This window comes from Melitaea cinxia, chromosome 24 (assembly GCF_905220565.1).
Source record: "Melitaea cinxia chromosome 24, ilMelCinx1.1, whole genome shotgun sequence".
NCBI lineage: Eukaryota > Metazoa > Arthropoda > Insecta > Lepidoptera > Nymphalidae > Melitaea > Melitaea cinxia.
This window is the reverse complement of record NC_059417.1, coordinates 3,132,353-3,153,079: the sequence shown is the minus strand read 5'-3', so window position 1 is coordinate 3,153,079 and position 20,727 is coordinate 3,132,353. Positions and strand designations below refer to the sequence as shown.

The following is a 20,727-nucleotide window of genomic DNA, read 5'->3' as shown; positions in this document are numbered from 1 at the left end:
TTCAAAATTTGTAAAAGTTTAAGCTCAAGGATGTAAAATAACAATAGGAAATTAAGGATGAAAGTTTGTATGAAAATGCTGTCCAAAGTCACTATTCCACGCGGACGAAGTCGGGCACATCTAGTAAATACATATAACACCTTAATATAAATAAATATAATTATAATATATTTCATAAATATATGTTTCTTTAATTAATGTATATTTGTTTCAGAATGTATTTTCTGGTGCTCTGCGCGGTCTTATCTTCAGTAACGGCGTATTGGCATCCGGACCTCCCACCTGGACCCTACTGCGGTATTGACAACAAATGCTGTTCAGACAGAGAGGACGGCTGCTCACATAGAATAATTGGTAAGGTATTTAGTATTATATTTTTATTGCGAAAAAAAAATGAAAAATAATAAATATTGTGTTATTAACATATTGAAATGTTGGCGACATCTATCGCGCGAAATACGAACGACTACAAACTACGTAATTAGAGAAAACTGACGTATGCTACATCGCGCTATCAGAGTTTTCAAAGTGATTAAGTATATATACAAGATCCCGACAACAACCGTCGGGGCGTTAGCCCGCCAGACACAACACCCGTCTGTCTGTTCGATGGCGAGCGAAGTACTTCACACCCTGTCCATTACACTCCCCAAAAAATTAATAAATCGGAATAACAACAAAATGTACTAAAAGACACGAGAATACGTTTAAAACTACTACTATATACTTAATTATTCCTAACTAGAGGTTGTCTAGTCTGTTAACCTTTTAATAAAACATAAAAATAAAATAAAATTTGCTTTAAATTATCATCTATTATGTATATGTCATAATCCGTTTAATTTTACGAAAACGTATAAATTTAATTAAAAGTAAAACTATAAAGAACATGCCATCTATCTATGAAGATAGATTATAAATACATACATCACCGGAATGTAAAGACAAGTTTGTATGAAATAAATTAAAAAAAAAACGTTCTATTTATGAAAAAAACTGACAGCACGAATTTCAGAAAAGAAGTAAATAAAGCGTACAATCCGCCTGATGGTAAGGGAATACCGCCTATTGACGCTTGCAATGCTAGGAGCTTTACAGGCTAGCTACCGACTCTACCACCGACCTTGCCTAGGAGATCAGGCTACCTTACTCACCACAGGAATACAACACTATTTGAGAAAGTGTTTTTTTCAACAACAAAAAATCAAAATTTTTGCACTGTTCCGAAATTATGCGTCTCAGTCTGTAATATCCCACTGCTGGGCATAGGCCTCTTTCCCCATCTAGGAGAAGGATCAGAGCTTAATCCACCACGCTGCTCCAATGCGGGTTGGCGAAGGTTATGCGTGTGTATTTATTTATTATTTACTTCTAAGATTATCTATCGCTGCTTATTTATATGAGATTTAATGTTTCTATATTTCATAAAAGGTTCTTTTTCTGCTTTGTCTAGACACACTCTGTTACTGTGACGAGTTCTGCGACCGTTACCATGATGACTGTTGCCCAGACTACCAGAGCGTCTGTAAGAATGAGGAGGTCAAGGAATTATTGGACCCATGCAAGCATGGTAACAAATACTACTATGAAGGAGAAACGAGGATGGATGGTTGCAATTTTTGGTAAGTTGTATCTCTCAATTCAGTACTTCCTGTAGATTTTTTTCTAAACAATATGATGATTATTTCTGAGGTAAGGCTAGCAGAAACTACCTCGATCTTACAGTAGACCACAGCTAAATAATACTGCTTCTGGTGTTGCGGTCTATAAGCTACGGTAATCGCTTACCATCAAGTGAGTCGTACACTTGCTTGCCGACCCAGTTGTATAAATAGAAAAAAAAAATGGTTTGACATGTATCATCCCACTGCTAGGCATGAACTTCTTTTTCCATATAGGAGAAGGAATAAACGTTAGTTAAAAAGGGGACATAAGTTTTTACTTCACGTATTGATATATAGATAGATAGCCTTAAGTATTATTTATATCGAAAACTTACAAAAAAAATTCATTCGCAGTGTCGATTTTTTAATTTGCAATATTACGATTCGAAGGTGCTTTGGAAGGCTCTTTGAATAAAGTTATTATTTGATTTCGATTTTGCACAATTTCGTACCTAAGAATGTGTGATATATTGTACGTTTAACATAACATAACATAAATAATTATTTATATATCTACTATAATCATGCTCTAATTAATGTGTTAAATGTTTTTTTTTTTTGACGTGACAAAGCCTAATAAAGCGATGAAGACCGGTTACATGCACGAAAAAGTGTGACTCATTGTAGCGTTACGCTCGTTGTCCTGTTATGCTCATTGTACGCTTGCGCCGCATCTATCTCTCTGCCCCTTGATTGGCCTATGCATCCGAGGAGATGTTTTGTTATGACAGTTTCACCTGATGATAAGTGAAAATGCGGTCTAGGATGGAGCACGCTTACCAGAAGTAATAACCTATTCACTCGCGACTTAAAGATCCCCAGGTTGTAGCTATCCGGTAATACAGACGCTGGTAGACTTGGTAGAGTTCCATTCTTTGGCCGTACGCATTAAGAATGTACAGCGAATCGCTTAGAATGTCTTTAAATAAGCATAAGCCTATATATTTATACCTTATTAAAACCTGTAACCGGAAATATGACCTCGGCTGATGACCACATCAAGGCGGAATGTAGTATTTCACACAATTATCACTAAACATGCTAATTTTTTTTATATCAAATTGAAGTGACATTAATTTCATTTTAACATATTTACTAAGTTTTTTTTGTTTCCTAATCCTCCAGTGCCTTCAGGGTTATAAAGTTTTCCACAGAGGTTATGATCGAACTTTTCGAAATTGTACCTTTTCTTACGACATTCAGTTACTTATTTATGAATAAAAGATAATCCACTATTTTTACCGTCCTGTCCAAAGTTCAATTATAGACTAGCTAAGTTAATATCTGTCTGTAAGAGAAAACCACTAGAGATTAACATCTCGAGATATCCAGAGTTGTACTATTATTAATATATATTATCCTGAGTTAAGTTAGGCTATAGGCTAGGCTAGTTAGGCGATAATTAATTCAGCGATTCCTCTTTACTCATCAGTAGAACATTTACAAAATAGTAACATTAAGGGGCTACACTACCTCAGCTCTAATTCAGATTTCACCCGTACTAAATACATATGAGGATTGTGAGCGCATGGTTGTTCATCGCATGAATTATATGTATTTTCTCCCCACAAACATTATCAATAGTTATTTTTGAAAAAACGCAACATATAAAATGTTCTTCATGCTTATTTCATTTACCATGCTTAATCACAAGTCCATAACTTCTATATTTACTGAGATATTAAGGTTTTAATACAAAAATAGAGGTAACTGCGATTTTTTTTTGTAGCGAGAAAATTTTATGGAATCATGTTTTCGAAACATATGAAAGATAGTTTATGTCCTGAACTTTATCATGCATAAATTTCAAACTTAAATATTCATTATTTTGGAAGATATGGACATCCTGCCGAGTGGAAAATAAGCCATTTGAGGTAGCATACACTCTTAAGTAAGAAATATGTATAAAAAATAATAATAGTAATCATATATATATATATGATAATCATTAATTTTAAAAATTAAAACTCTCATTTAATCTCTTGTCTCTAATAAAACTATTAAAACAATATTTTTTAGAGTTTACTCCTTATATTATAATCGATTCTCGTATAAGGCCTGCGATATTAATTGATTCGTTTATTTACCATTTGATATGGTATTAATCTTTTTCTTAGATTAGTAAGCCTTTTTTGGTCCTATTTAGACAGTCGATCTGAAGGAGTAAACTCCAGTCGTGCGTCAGAGCTGACACACACTTTTTTTTAAACAACTTGTCTAAGTTTTTACATTTGTAATCTTATGTAAATTCCGTTATTATTAATTTAATTTTATACGTCTGCAAATTAACATTTACGCTTAATTTTTAAGTGGTGATCACCCACGATATCGTAATCACGCATTATTAATTCTTGTATATCCTATTCTGACTTGTATGTTTATTCTGTATTTTGTAGTATTTATCTTCATGATACAAACTATCTATATACTCAATTCAAATAAAAATACAATTAAAAAAAAAAACAATATCGGAAATTTCCGCCTAAATTGACCTTAGTAATCTTAAACAAAAAATGTTTATCAAAACTAACTCGAACTTGTTGACAGTGTTATCATTACCAACTGGTTCTCATTGATTACAGCTTACGTTTAATGTAAACTCACCCACGTGATCAACATTCATTTGATACAGGTTTTTGTTACTCTAGTATTAAGAAATAACTAGGTATTTTGATATGCCGAAACATTATGGGTTAAATATATACAAGTCAATACAGTTTTACCATGTAATAGTTTGAATCAATACATATAATAAAAATGTAACGGATCGCTGTCTGTACATGAAAGATATGTGAGAAAAAACATTATTGGGACCTTTAACATCGTAAATAGCACGCAAAACAATGATTGTTAGAATATTTGTCTGTTTGTCTGTGCGTTTGTGCACGCTAATCTCGTAAACCGATTATCCAATTTCGATGCTGTTTTCATTAATATATTTTAGTAACCTTCACTTAACATTTAGTGTTTGTTTCCTGTCAATCGGTTCATAAATAAAAAAGTTATGCCAATTTAAAGAATCACGTTGAACATGTAAATACCCAACGGACCAAGTCGCAAACACAGCTAGTAAAGAATATATTTACTAGAAATTGTCGTAGGCTTTATATAGCAAGAAATGTCTTGCTCAAAATTCGGATCTGCCTGACTGAGGAAGTACCTTACAGAAGATCACAGCTGAATAATCTGCAAGTAGTATTGTGTTCCTGCGGTGAGCTCGCAAGGAGGATCGAGAATAACGTCAGCGTTATGCAATGCCCCTGGTGATGCAGGCGTCCGTAGGCTACGATTTATGTTAACCGCCAGGCGAACCTAAAGCTTTTTCCCACCTTTTCGGTATGATAAAATAACGTTGGCGTTACTCCTAATACCTAATAATATTATAAATTAATAAACGTTTCACACTCAACGGATCCCCCAGTAGGATTTTCTCCTGTGTTGGGGGTCCGGAAACACATACAATACACAAACATAACACCCAGACCACGACTAACATCTATGTGGTCGATACTTATATATGTTTGTTGTGAGCATGAATTGAACCCGCGACCGCCAGCGCAACAGTCAATGCTATACCGCTGCGCTAACGCGTCGTCAAATAAATATGAATGTTTTATAAATCTGAACCGATCATCATGACAGTTTGTACACATATTCTTGAAGATATTAGAAGTAACATAGGATAATTTTTATAAAAAAAAAATCAATATGAACGAAGCCGCGGGTAAAAGCTATTTGCCTATAAAAGAGAACTAAAGAGGCATGCCATTCTATACTAATATAGGCTATAAAGTGCTAAAGCTGAAGAGTTTTTTTGTTTGTTTGGTCGCGCTGATTTCAGGAACTACTGATGGTTCTGATTGAAAAATTCATGTGTGTTTTGATAGCCCACTTACCGAGGAAGGCTTATAGTCTGCATAATATTTATATGTACCTACGTATTTTCCTCACATTAACGCGGGGCAGCTAGTAGGCTGTAGCGAGAGATTAGACTATAGAGGTCACCATGTTATGTAATTAGTAATTAAAATTCATCTTGGAATACACGTGTTTACAAGTCTTGAGTTTGCTTTAAAAATTAATTTTGAATTCGTCTTGTTTTAAGTGTTTAATACTATAACTATATACTATTGAGTATCCACTAGCGAAACACTTAATAGTCAATGTATAATCTTTATGACTGTATTCAATTTTAAAAAACTTCATGAATTATGTAAAAGTCAGTCTATTTACCAATAATCGAGACCAAGGCCGTATTTCCTGTGTTATATGTGAAGGTTATTTTCATTGTTGTTTTCTAAGAGTATTCTTGTAAACTATTGTAACTTCAGATGATTTAGGTAGATTAGACAAACCTTTAGAAACTGAAAGGTTTTCAAGAGGGTAAAATCATGTTTTAAAATTTTCTTTTTCTTATGTAAATAGGTCGGCAAAACAAGCGTGTATGTTCGGGGATAACTTCGTCGTTTATGAACCGATTTTGATAATTCTTTTTTTGTTGGAAAGAAGATATCCCCGGTGTGGTACCATGATAAGGAAGCCAGGATCTGATGAAGGGATCCCAGAGAAATCGAGGGAAACCTAGATTAGTTGATAAGATATAGAAGATTTAGTTTGTAAATAATTAAAGAATCGAAGAAAGCGTATGTTTATATTTTAATATTTTAAACAATCTATTCCAACATCACTGTTATATATAAAACTAGCTAACCCTGTGAACTGTATATAGCAAATTTTTTTTTTGGTGAATTTATCATTTTTTTTTCAATAAATTCATTCAAAAAGTATTTATTATTTAATATAGATGTCTAATTAATTCGAGTTAACTTGAAATTATTTTAATCCATTTCAATTTCGAACCAAATATTTTCAACTGTCATGTCAAAACAATTGTGAAATGTGAGTTTTGACAGCATCGATATCGATCGTCGGGATTGTTCAGAGGTGAGCCGGACAGTCCCCATGGAGGAGAAGTCTGGCCTTTTCACCGAGGCCAGCCAGTCGTTGGAGGGATCCTGTTGCCTGCAGATCCGGGACCCTCCAATTAAAGCGGCTGAAGGCTCCCGCAGGGGTTTGGTCGGTATTGCACCCCCCAGTGCTGAAGCCGACATACGGTCTAGGACTGCCTACCCGGGCGTCCTGGACATCACCCCTAAATGGGTTCCCCTGCGACACCAAAAAACATTGATAGCCTTAACAGTTAGCGCCAATTAATTTAGAATTAACTAAACTAATCAAAATTAATTTACGTATTTTACCCACTGACATACTATGCTCAATTAGTCGAAAAAATCGACAGAATTAGAGAGTCACGGACGAAATAATTAAAATACTTCAAATTGATTTGCCACAGAATATCTCGACATTTGTTTTCATCAAGTATCTTGCAGATTTCAGTAGACTAGTATTGTTATTATAAACATTTTTTATTTGATCTATTGTTTTTAATGAAAAACAACTTTCAACTGAGGTAGGGCACAGCAGGAATTTCCTGCTCAAAATCTCGAGCAGCCCGACTGGGGTAGTACCTTGACCTTACAGAAGATCACAGCTAAATAATACTGTTTTCAAGCAGTATTGTGTTCCTGTTGGTGAGTTACCTTACTACCAGAGCTCCTGGGGGGGGGGGATTAGGGATTGCGTCGGCAACGCGCTTGCGATGCTTCTGGTGTTGCAGGCGTCTATAAGCTACGGAAATCTCTTACCATCAGGTGAGCCGTACGCTTGTTTGCCGACCTAGTGATATAAAAAAAAAATAAGAAATGCTTTATTTCCTGTTCTAAATCAGCCAAATGTTGCCAGTTCTAAACATATGTGGAGCACTACTTGGCAAAAATGAGCCAAGAATTTTTCCTGAAGCGTCCAGATTCTTAATGCTTTTTTTAGCGTGCTAGACAGATTTAGACTAAACAAACTTTAAAAAAATTCTAGCCTGGTTTCAATCCGTAATCCACCTGCTGTAAACACCTGTTAATTCAAACTACGCTTTTATATTTTGATAGAAACAAAATACGAAATGACACAATTAAATGTTTTATTTCAGTAATGACACTAGATGAAATGGCGTCGCGCCAGATTAATCGCCGATCGAACTTGGATCACAGCTAAATTTAAACTGTCTCACGTCTCAAACCTTGGTGCCTTTCACAACACCTAAGGGTCCGGGACAATCGTGATCTTACTAAACTACTAGCGAACGAAATCGTGCAGTTGTTTACGGTACGGCAAATATTTTAAGTGTACAATTCTTAAATCAGTATTAATTTGTACCTACATACAAATTAAAGATTTTCTTTGATGGATCTAATAGTGTATAATTATTGTTTAAAAAAAAGCGCTTTATTTTAATTTCATGCATCGTAAGTCTATACGTGCCCAGCGTAGTGACTATGGGCAACACACATGAGTTTGCGCCATTTTCGGTGCGAACTTGTGGAGGCCTATGTCTAGGAGGTCGTGTCTGAGGAGTGTCTGGAGGCAGTGGACTGCAATAGGCTGAAATGATGATGATGATTAAGACCGCACGAGAAATCAGAACATTTTTCTTAAAGGTAGCGAAAGCTGAATCAATTGGAATCGAAGAAAGTGGCGTTGAAGCTTATAAATCTCATAATCCAACAGAAATATTTAAAACTTAAAATAATTAAAAATTATTGTTTTTTTTTTTTTAAATTTTTATAGCATCGACGATTTTTATTTATATTTGTACATAGGTAAAGTAATTCAAGACATTTATCGTATCAACTTATCTTGAAGGGGTCTTGAGAAAAATATCGAAAATTTAGACCACACGACTGGAGTAAAACTTATGAAATGTAACTCTCTCTTTCTACCTTCATTAGCTCGATTACACTTCGTAACGCTCTCGTCATGCATTCACCACCTTACTTCCCAAAGTGTGCGTGAAGAAGTTTTATTTCAAAAATAACTAAGCGTACAATTCTTAAATGGATTGAAATTGAAATGGATTGAATTTGAAATGGATCACTCTGAATGAAATCTAAAAAAAACTAGTTGATAACTACCACTGGCGTCCTTAGGGTCTCTTTTTCGCTTGGGAGAAATATTTATACAAACTTTCTTTCTGTTTTGAGTGTCTCACCATCGTGCTTCAGAGAGCACGTAAAGTGTGTGTCGGTCGTGGTTGTTATTTCACACACCTCTTTACTCGTGGTAGGAAAATTATTCATCAATCGACAATAAAGCAGCGTACTGGAGTAATCTCTAACCATATATGGATATCTATATGGGAAAGGAGGCCTTTGTTGCCAAAGGGTCTTTACTAATCAATCGATCAATCACAAACAAGCTGTTAATGCTTCATACTTCCTTACTTCACGCGACAACACACACGCTTCAGCCTGTGATATCCCACTGTCGGGCATAGGTCTCTTTCCTCACGTTGCTTCGATGCGGTTTGGCGGATATAATTAATCCCTACCATGAGTAACAATCTCTATCAAGTGAACATGATAACAACCGGGACTGACAGCTTAACAAGCTCTCCTAGGCACGGTTGGGAAAAGGACTAACAACTAGATCGGGAATAAATATTTTTATAAACACAAATATCCATTCCGAGCGAGAATCGAACCCGGTAGGTATTTAGGCGCCGCCGACACGGCACTCGCACTATTACGCCGGAGTGGTCGTCACAGTCGTATACCTTATTTCACAGTCGTTATAAAATAGTTTAGTCAGAAGATTAGCATGCACGATACTATGTTTGTGGCACTGAGGTAAAATTTATTGTTTACCTTATTAACATTTAAATGTCGGATCCTGTTAGGGTCATGCAACTTTTTGCTTTGTTATTGTGAGATTAACTACCGAATTGTACGTTGACTGTTCGTAATAATAATAATAATATATTCTTTATTGTACACCAAAATATAAACAAACAGTAGTAATTACAAAAAAAAAAGATGTACAAAGGCGATCTTATCGCTGAAGAGCGATCTCTTCCAGATAACCTTTGGGCACAGGACATGATATAGTAGTGACGGATAGGAAGTGTACAATATTCTTAAGGATGAATAAAAATAGTGTATGATAGATTCATTAATTTATACAATTACAACATATAAGTACAAATATCCATACATAAATAATCAAAATAGTTCGTATATTATTAAATAAATTTTGTTTAAAGTTCTTTGATAAACTAATCAATATTTATATGTATATAAATGAATATTTGTCTGTATGTTCCTTATAGGATCGTAAACTATGCATTTGACGTGCGCTGGCTACAGCTAGTGTTTGTATAAAATGCCTAAGACACTAATGATAGAAGTTTCTGAAAGAATACAGATACTGTTCAATTAAGAAAGGAATTTTTAATATTCAACCCCTAAAGGAGTGAAATATTGGGGGGAATAGTAATTGTAAGAAATTCTGTCATTGTTAACTTTAAAATTCGTAACATATAATATTTAGAATATAAATAAAATAAAATAATAAAACGGTGTTTAAAGGTTTTATTAAACTTCATTCTCTAAAGGGGTAAATACTACCGACTATCTTATAAGTCCCAACTTATAGTTTGTAAGCTGAATAACTTGTACAAGTAAGAAAATTTGCTATATTTTTATTAAAATTATGTCCATTCTATAAAAAATGTACGGTTTCTATGGGGTAGTATAACATTTGGGGTAAAAATCAAAATATCTATACAAACGAAGTCCCGGGCGTCATATGATGTTTATAATGATGTCATAGTGGAAATGACGTTTGAACACAATCGTAACATTTGCTGTTCAAAGTAGTTTAAGTGTTAGGGCGTTTATAATGTAGGTAGAACAATTTTATTAACTATTTTTTATTTCCTTATTTACAAATACATTTAAATATAAAAAGAAATATACATATAATATATGTATATGTACCGTATATACATCCATATGCATTTAGTAAAAAGCGGTTATTTTAAAGTTAAAGTTAGGTAAGGTTAGGTAAGTTCAATATTATAAACAGACACTCCAATTTTATTTATATATACATATGTGTATTTTTTATTTGACTAGATCATTACGATTTAACAAACACACACATGAAGAAATAAAAAAAAAATGAAAGGACAAGTTTTCACACCAAGGAAATAAAACAACGGTATCTAACATCATTTTACGTATAAGATATTCAAAAACTAATTCGATTTAAATTAATGACATCATTTCAAAGACCATGTTTTATTAATCAGCTGCTTATCATCAAAATTTATAAAATAACTCCACACACGTAATCGAATCGTATTTTGTTTATTTCCATTAACGTAAAATGCGTTGTAAATATATTTCCTATAAATACAAGGTTTAATGTTATAAAACTAAAAACCCTCTCGTTTTTTCTTGTATCAAATTACCGATTATTTTACGCTCGTTGTTTATATTTAAAAAAGGGAGGAAATGGTCAATTCGACTGTATTTTATTGTGTGTGTTTTCTCATAACTTTTAATTGGGTGTACCGATTTTGTGATTCTTTTTTAATCGAAACCCGGTTTTTATCATGTCAGTCAGTCAGTCAATCAGTCAGTCAGTTCAGCCTGTTGCAGTCCACTGCTGGACATAGGCTTCCCCAAGTTTGCGCCAGACATCCCGGTTTTCCGCAATCCCCATCCAGCCTACACCGGCAATCTTACGTAGATCGTCGGTCCAACGGGCCGGAGGACGTTTTTGTCATGGGGGACTATTTAAATTTGATCGAGATATGTCAAGTACTTTTTGAATTACCATTGTTGTGTCTCGATGACATTTGAAGTCAGTTTTTTTTAGTTTGTGTGTAAGCACAATTATTGTTCTGTAATATAACGAACTATTTTAAGTTTACTGTTATATGATACTTTTGTAGTCTTTGGATTTGTCTCGACTAGTCGTTGAGTGGTTCGAACTCCTTACATAATAAAAATTCACAAAGCCCATTCACATGTTTCTTGTGTTCTTTATTTATGTATGTGTTGTGTGTTCTCGAACCCCAAACACAGGTTTAATTATCTTGTTGGGGTCGTTAAGTGTGAACGGTTTCTTTATTTATTTATAAACGTGGTAACGTACAAAATAAACTTTGTTTTTCTTTTATCATATTATTTAATCTATTAATTATATTTTTTTTTATTTACAGCAATGCAATTAAAATTAAAAATGACTTAAAAATGACTTCATTCAAGTAGGCTTCTAGGGCACTTTTTAATCGTCTTCATGCATTAGCCTGTAATACCCCACTGCTGGGCATAGGCATCTTTCCCCATGTAGGAGAGGGATCAGAGCTTAATCCACCACGCTGCTCCAATGATATATTCCCTACTATGAGTAACGATCGCTATCAGGTGTACATGATAACGACCGGGACCGACGGCTTAATATGCTCTCCGAGGCACGGTGGGGAGACCCACAAGAACTGCACAAACACCCAAACCACGACCAACATATGTATGGCCAATACAAATGTTTGTCACGTGCGGGGATCGAACCCGCAACCGCCAGTGCAAAAGCCACAAAGTAGTGCTGTGACCGTTGCGCCAACGCGTCGTTTTAATCGTCTTATTTTGTCTTAATTAATAAATTATAGTTTTAAAAAAGCTACTACCGATTCGGAACGCAAATTGTGCAGACAAGAATCGGAAAGAAACTCCTCAGTTCCTCCTTAAAAAAACTGTGTTTTATTATAAAAATGGTAATATCTTGCATGAAATATAGCGCCACTAAATCCACACTTCTTTATTATATATTGCACGTCCTTATCATCCGTAATTGTACCAATATTTACTGTGCGGTTTATTATAATAATAATAATAATAATAATAATAATAATAATAATAATAATAATAATAATAATAATAATAAGCGTTTATTTCAGACGTGAACATCCATAGTGTATTAGTGTGTTAGTAACAATATTTACTTATAATCTATGTTAGTTATTGTTAGTAAGATGATGAATTAAAAATAAATAAATAATAATAATCATTTTAGTTGGCCCGTCATTGTTTCTATCCAGTACTTTTGAATAGAACAATCAGGGCGAGCCGTGATTGTCCTCAGAATGCTGTTGTTGCTGGCCCTCATGCGCCGCAGCAGAGACGATGCTTTTTTACGCATAATCGCGTGAAATCCATCGACCCGAGCATCCGCGAACATTCCTGAGGCGCTGCAAAACCGCGGTAGCCGCAACAGCACTCTGAAGGCATTATTATATTGAATACGTAGTGCGCTGTAGGCTCGACGCGTGTAGCTTACCCACAGACCACCCGAGTAAAAGGATTGACAAAAAGCCCGGAATAGAGTAATTTTGACAGCCGCAGTACCACGTGCGAACCTGCGTGCGAGCATATTGCTTCTCACCGCCAGCGCCCTACGCTCTCTCTCAATATCGTCATCATCATTCAAATCAGCATTGATTATATGGCCTAAATATTTAAATTGGTTGACTCTGCTTAATGCTGCCCCGTTTAAGGTAATTGTCGGTACATGACCTGGCAACCGCTTACCAGCCTTAAACACGAGAATCTTACTTTTCCTAGCGTTGTACACTAAGCCATGGGCCCTCGCATACGACTCGCAAATCTCTAATAATTTTCTTAACCCTCCGATTGATGGACTCAGCAGCACCATGTCGTCAGCGTAGCTTAAATTATTGACGCATTGTCCGTCGATATAACATCCTACATGAGCGCTGCTGAGACCCTCAATCAGCTGATTAATGTAGAGATTAAAAAGGGTGGGGGAACTAAGTCCACCCTGTCTCACACCACACGTAAGGGTATACTCATCCGACACGGCACCCGCCCACCTAACCTGATTTTTTTGGTGCTTATACCAAAAATTTAAGAGCTCGGTACATTCCGCCGGCATACCCGTGCCTCTCAGCTTCTCCCACAGGAGCTCATAATTTACCAGATCGAAAGCTTTGGATAGGTCTAAAAAGCAAGCATACACAGGCGTTTTCCTCTGAGTATAATACTTGACAGTATGCTTAAGACTGAAAATAGCACTTTCTGTAGAAACACCTGGCCTGAACCCGAATTGAGCATCGTCAAGTTTCACATACCTACCGAGGTAGCCGTTAAGCAGACTGTCAAGTATTTTTGCAGCTGTAGTTGCAAGAGATATAGGCCGGTAGTTGCTCGTGTCAGACGTGTCACCCGTCTTATTTTTAACAACAGGTACTACAATTGTACGCATTAACGCTTCTGGTAAATAGGTATGTCCCAGACTACAGTTAAAAAGCATCGCAAGTATACGAGGCAGATGCTCGCCGGCATATTTAAAATGTTCTATAGTTAGGCCATCGTGCCCAGGAGACCTTCCTCTCGTCATTTTAGTAATAATTTTAAACACATCTTTTGCTAAAAACTGAACAGTTATTCCAGACACAGTGTCTCTATTGCTACCCGGTACAGAGTCCAAGAGTGATGTCACCGTGAAATGTTCTTTAAAAATATTCGCAATATCTTTCAAATTATGTTTACCCCCTACGCTTACGGGGATACTGGGCCTAATATTTAATTTATTTGTATCCCTCCAAAATTTTCCAAAATTCTTTGCCGATAGATCTGATGCTAAGACATCCATTTTTATTTGTTCTTGTTTGCCTTGACACCACTTTAATTTGCTTTTAAAATGTTTCCTACTTTCTAACATTTCTTCATAAATTTTTCCAACGCGCGGTTTTCCCTGATTCACCCAAATTCTAAATTTAAGCCGTGCCACTCTGTGTGAGTCTGCGACATACCTATTCCACCCGGCTATGTAACCATTCCTTCTGGGACACCTGCTGCGATACGTCGCTGCGGCAGCATCAGACAGAATGTTGATTACAGTGTCATATATTTTGTCAATAATAGCCCTATGCTCAGAATTATTACAGTACCTATCACAACATTTAGTCATTTCTTCCGGAAAGTTAATTTCTCTAAGTTTAGAGTTACAAATCTGACTATACTTTTGTATTATGATCCCATAAATTTTATTAGTGTCCAGTAAGTACTGCAGTCTAAAATATAAATCATCATCATCGTCATCATTTCAGCCTATTGCAGTCCACTGCTGGACTCCACAAGTTCGCGCCAAAAATGGCGCGAACTCATGTGTGTTGCCCAAAGTCACTACACTGGACAGGCGGGTTGGTGACCGCAGGGCTGGCTTTGTCGCACCGAAGACGCTGCTGCCCGTCTTTGGCCTGTGTATTTCAAAGCCTGCAGTTGGATGGTTATCCCGCCATCGGTCGGCATCGGTCGGGTTTATAAGTTCCAAGGTGGTAGTGGAACTGTGTTAACCCTCAGTACCCTTTTACGACACCTACGGGAAGAGAGGGGTGGCTATATTATTTGATGCTGTCGCCACACAGCACTAACAAAATATACTTGCGCTTCTTTAATAAACGTACTTGATTTGGCCTTACACATTTCCAATTCAACGTTGTTCAAACAAACGAACAAACATATCAACATATCATATTAATATAAATTTATACATTTATCGACCTTTTTAAATAAATAAAGCAGGAACACAAATGATTCATAAACCAGAATGTATTGTCAATGACACTTTGATTATCGTGTGATTAACTTGATTATTAAGCTTATGAGTTTTCGATTACGTAATATGACATATCTTAACATCGTAAATAACTTGATAAACATACATCATTTTGTAACTACATCATCAAACTTCGTATTCAACAAATAAATATCTTTAATACACTCGATCAACTCTCCACCTGTGTGTCTTTTTTCACGACCAGGGTAGTAAAAAAGGCTAAAAAGCTCCCATTCCGTCCGATGATAAGCGGTTACCGGGGCCAATTGACGTCTGCAACAACAGAACATTGCAAGCGTTGTCGAACATATCTGCGGCTCTCTCCGGGAGCTCTGGCTACCTTACTCACCTAAAGAGCACTATTTGAAAGCGGTATTATTTGGCTGTGATATAAGGTTGAGTCACTTGCCCAGTTGATCTTCTCCGAATTTCGAGTAAAATATATCTACAATGCCCTATGATAATAACCTTGACCTTTCTAAATATCTGTAGAAGTATAACAAAACACACAAGCAAAACAGTAACCATTAACGTTAAAAACTCCTACAGGAGTTGGCTAGTGAAGACGAATGTATATATACGTTAATTTTGACGCACGATTGGGGTTTACTCCTTCAGATCGACTGTCTAAATAGGAACAAAAAAGGTTTACTAGTCTAAGAAAAAGATGGGAGCAAAAAAGGCTTACTAGTCTAAAAAAAGATGGGAGCAAAAAAGGCTTACTAGTCTAAGAAAAAGTTTATCAAATATAAAAGCATATCAAATGGTAAATAAATGAATCAATTCATACCGGGGGCTTTGGCTTTATATAAAAATCGATTCTTAAGAGTAAACTCCAAAAACCCGTTAGTCAAAATATACCTTGTCTAAGACGTTCTAGGAAGTCTTAGGACTGCTGGTCTGAGGTGACACTATAATAAAAAAAAACTGGACGCAGATAAGCAAAAAATTGCATGACGTGTAAAAAGATGTCGTCTCATCTAAATATATAATACACTAGCGACACGCCCCGACTTCGCTCGGGTGCAAAAGTTATCAGTGTTCCTCAAATATATTACGCATGTATTATACATATAAACCTTCCTCTGGAATTACTCTAATTACTAAAGAAAACGCTTCAAAATCCGTTGCGTAGAATACAGACAGCGGGAAGCGATTTTGTTTTATACTATGTAGTGATTAGGTTTGTTCTTACAAATAGATGTGGGTAATTGAGGGTAGTAGCTATCGTATCATATATATGAGCTATCATAACTTGCTTTGTCAGTAGCATAAATTTTATTTTCATTGTACTGTATTTTATTATGTGTGTCTACCTCACAACTTTTTACTGGGTGGACCAATTTCGATGATTCTTTTTCTTGGCGCTTGTCATGTAGTCCCATTTTGAGTTATATCTAACTAGCCGACCCGTACGAAGTGATCGGTAGGCATTAATTATTATTCTTGTGATGCAAATGTATAATAAAGTTTTCATTTCGCTCGCTTTTCTCCGACTTGATTAACATATACTATTCTCTTTCACTGAATATATATATCTTCTGAATAGTGTAGCTTTCTGTTAGTGAAATAATTTTCATGATCGGATCAGTATTTGCGAAGATTACCCCCTACAAACGAACAAAGTTAGAAACTTTACCTCTTTGTAATATTAGTATAGATTATGGGTATGTAGATTTAAAGATATGACCTTTTGTCACACACCGAGTGATCACATCCGACCTTTATCATTTGATTTGATGATGTCACTCAGATCGATTAAATTAATTGATCTGTAAATTTCGAAAGACCGTTTTGATTTTATATTTTTATAAACATTTAATTTTGATAGTTTGAGTTCGTTTATATTCAGCGATGCATTTTGTTTATGAATATTGATATTTTTAACTGTAGATGAGCATATAAGAGAGCCTTTTAAATGTCATACTGTGATTTGTTGTAGTGTTAATAGCCTTACCTAAAATGGAAATACAGACAATTGTTTGTCTGAGAAGTTTCTTAAACGTATCCACGTACAATGGGCCGCAAAGAAAAAGGTCGGTTAGACAATCTTCAATATCTTCAGAAGTACCTTTTTTTTAACGTGGGTAAAATCCATCATGGATACCCACCAGCGCGAGGGCGCCAGAGGGTTATGTCAGACTCCTACTGACTAAAAAAACACCACATGTGAGCAGTCGTCAGCCTGGGTGGGGCAAGATGGGGTCGCGCTAGCATTCGCGGCCTCGCCCCGGCGGTAGGCCTGGACTAAACCTCTGGGCCCCGGCGCAATGGTGGGGGTGGCCTCGCTCACAACAAGGCCACCCCTAAGACATGAGAGGTCGTGTCGTCAGGCCAACCGAAGTCACCCGACTATCGGCCGGCGACCCCACTAATCTTCAAAAGTACCAGACCTAGCTTTATGAAAGAAAGACTACGCTACTAAGCTTAAATGAAAATAGAAACTAAATTCAAGCTTCTTATTCTTAATATATATCTTTAACACACACACAGACACGGTCGTTACAACACAAAGTTCCTTAAGCAAGCAACTTAATGTTTGTATTATAGGTAACAGCTGAACCCGCAACCCGCGGAACTACACTAAAGACTGCGCCAACAGGCTAGTCAAAAATGTAAAATGAATAACAAATGTAAAATAAATAAAAATGCGAAGGTTTGTCGGGATTTTTTAGTTAACAACTATGTTAATTAAAATAAATAATAAAAGTACCTGCAAAAGAATTCTGTCTTATTCGTTATTAGAAAAGATATTTTTACTATTGATTATTTGTGTATTAGAACATCTTATTCCAATTCGTACGAAGTAATATAAATAGGACAAAACCGCATTCCGGCCAGTTCCGTATCAGATTCTAAAAACGTAGGTATTGTTATTCGTGTTGACTCTATTTCTGTCACTCGTGACTAAGATAATACGCTAATTTATTTTCATACGTTGCCAATGTCAACGTCTTTAAGAAAATTTGTGCAATTGGCAGAAATATGCGTAAAACTATAATATACTATGCTAACGAACCTAGCTGGCGAATTTCGACATACCATTTTTTTTGTCGTCATATCGATTTCTTATTATTATTATTATTATTTACACTTTTGCACACCAATACAAGGTTTTAACAGCATTACAAATGATATATAAAAATAGAATTTGCATCAGTTGCAACAGGCGGCCTTCGCTAATACAGCGATCTCTTCCAGACAACCTTTGCGCAGAGGACTTAATAAGAAGTGTTGAATTTTTTATAATACAGTTCTTAATTTTCTTTTATACAAACTTTGTCCTTACAATAACGAACATAGAAAACAAGAATATTCTATTCATTGCAGTCTTTCGTAAGTGATGTGCGTACATACGTTATGGCGGTTCATTGTCATTTATGTCAATGTCATTTTATATAAAACCTACACTGAACGGATACCAGTAGAATAAGAATACTGTGTCTAGGGTTCAGCAATACACAGCACAAAAACAAACGTTCAAATTGCTACAAACGTCAGTATGGTCCATACAAACACACGTAAATACCAGTGACGACAAATTGCTTAAACAACGTGCGTAAATTTTTTACTAAAATTGTTTTATCACCACGGAGTCGATTGAATATACGAGTAAATATCGCTTCAGCTTGTAATATCCCACTGCTGGACATAGGCCTCTTTCCCTAAGGAGAAGGATCAGAGCTTAATCCAACACTCCACTCCAATACGGGTTGGCGGATATATTCCCTACTATGAGTAACGATCGTTATCAGGTGTACATGATAACGACCGGGACCGACGGCTTAATGTGCTCTCCGAGGCACGGTGGGGAGACTCACAAGGACTACACGATCACCCAGACCACGAAAAACATATGTATGGCCAACACAAATGTTTGTCATGTGCGGGAATCGAACCCGCATCCGGAATCGTTCTGTGACCGTTTCGCCAACGCGTCGTCAATATAAATATATATAATATTTTGTCTATACTGCGTTTTAGGTAAGAATATAATGATCACATATAATATATTCTTACTACTAGGCGTAATACAGTTAATAATGCAGTATTCAATTCGAATTAGTTAGAAAGTAATTCAAAGTGGCCAGAAACGATGCGTTGGCGCAGTGGTCAAAGCAATGGCTGATGAGTAGCGGTTACATGTTTCTATTCACGGACATGGCCAATATTTGTATATACCTTACAGATCTTTGTCTGAGCTGTGCGATTTGTTGTGTTTTGAGTCCACGACACAGGAATTCAATTCTTAATGGGCTGTTGAGCGTAAAGCGTTTGTTTATTTTTATTTTCTTCACCGACATTTTGTTTAATGTAAGTCCCGACTTACCGCGATTGTTCCTTGGCGGTGGTGGCGGTGGTGCAAACATAATGGTCATGGTCAAACACCAATCAATGGTTTTAACGTTCATTGGTGGTCAAGATGATCCCCTCGTAGGCAAAAATAGTTTAAGTTCTATTCACCGTACTCTCTTCTATGGATTGGCGGTGTGTTGTAATTTGATAACTTATACATAAGGTTATCTGGTATAGATAGCTAACAACACTAAAACTTTGTGTACTCAAGTTTTAGTCTATGTAATTTCTTCTAGTTACTACAAATTGAATGTAGTAATGTTTTACTTATATGTCTCCCTACTAGTTTATATTCTGTGTACTATTCATAATAAGACGAACTGTCCTGTTTACCTACTACAAATTTTAAAATAGTATATCACACTACAGCCTTCCTTACATAACAGTAATATAAAATTAAATGGGTCAAATAGATACTTCGTTTAAAGCTGCAAATTAAAAAATAAATAATAGTTGTGAATTGTAAATATGTATAATGTTTAACAATAAAATTATAAATTTTATGCGTTTTAAAAAATTCGAAACGTTATTTTGTCACAAATTTCGTGTTTTATTAATGGCTAGTTGTGCCCGCGACTTCGTCCGCGTGGAATTAAACAAAAAGTTATCGTTCACCTCGCAGAGCTATAAAATAAATAAATTTCCAAAATAAAAGTAGCCTAAATTACTCATTATTATATCAGCTATCTGCCAGTGAAGTTCCCGTCAAAATCGGTCCAGCCGTTTCTGAGATTGGCCGGAACAAACAAACAGATAGACAGACAGATAAAAATTGTAAAAAATGTTATTTTATACATCCATGTGCATTAAGTAAAAAGTGGTGATTTTAATATTACAAACAGACACTCCAGTTTTTTTTATTTGTATAGATAAATGAAACCAAAATAAATGTAAATATATTACGATTATTTTTTAATTTTTCGAAATCTAGTATCAGTAGACATTAGGTGTTCGGATAGAAATATCTTTTGGGTATGAGCACACCTTCTTGCGATTGATGGCATATTTGCCTATATATCTAATATCTTTTACAGTGAAATTTATTTACGAATCCTGATTATTATTATTTTTCCCTGATAAGAATATAAAATATAATACGTATGTTAGACAATAAATATATTAGTCTAAATGGCTACTTTTACATTAGTGAGAATAATACTTATGACTTTTG

At 35.6% G+C, this 20,727-nt stretch overlaps 1 protein-coding gene across 1 annotated transcript in view; it reads left to right on the top strand.

Annotated features, from left to right (window-relative positions):
* The window catches only part of LOC123665669 (uncharacterized peptidase C1-like protein F26E4.3), a 68,220-nt gene that overhangs the window by 27,136 nt on the left and 20,357 nt on the right, over positions 1-20,727 (top strand). The window contains exons 2-3 of the mRNA XM_045599937.1: positions 215-354; positions 1,454-1,622. Of these exons, the coding sequence (XP_045455893.1) occupies positions 215-354; positions 1,454-1,622 (309 nt within the window). The remainder of the gene's footprint in view (positions 1-214; positions 355-1,453; positions 1,623-20,727) is intronic.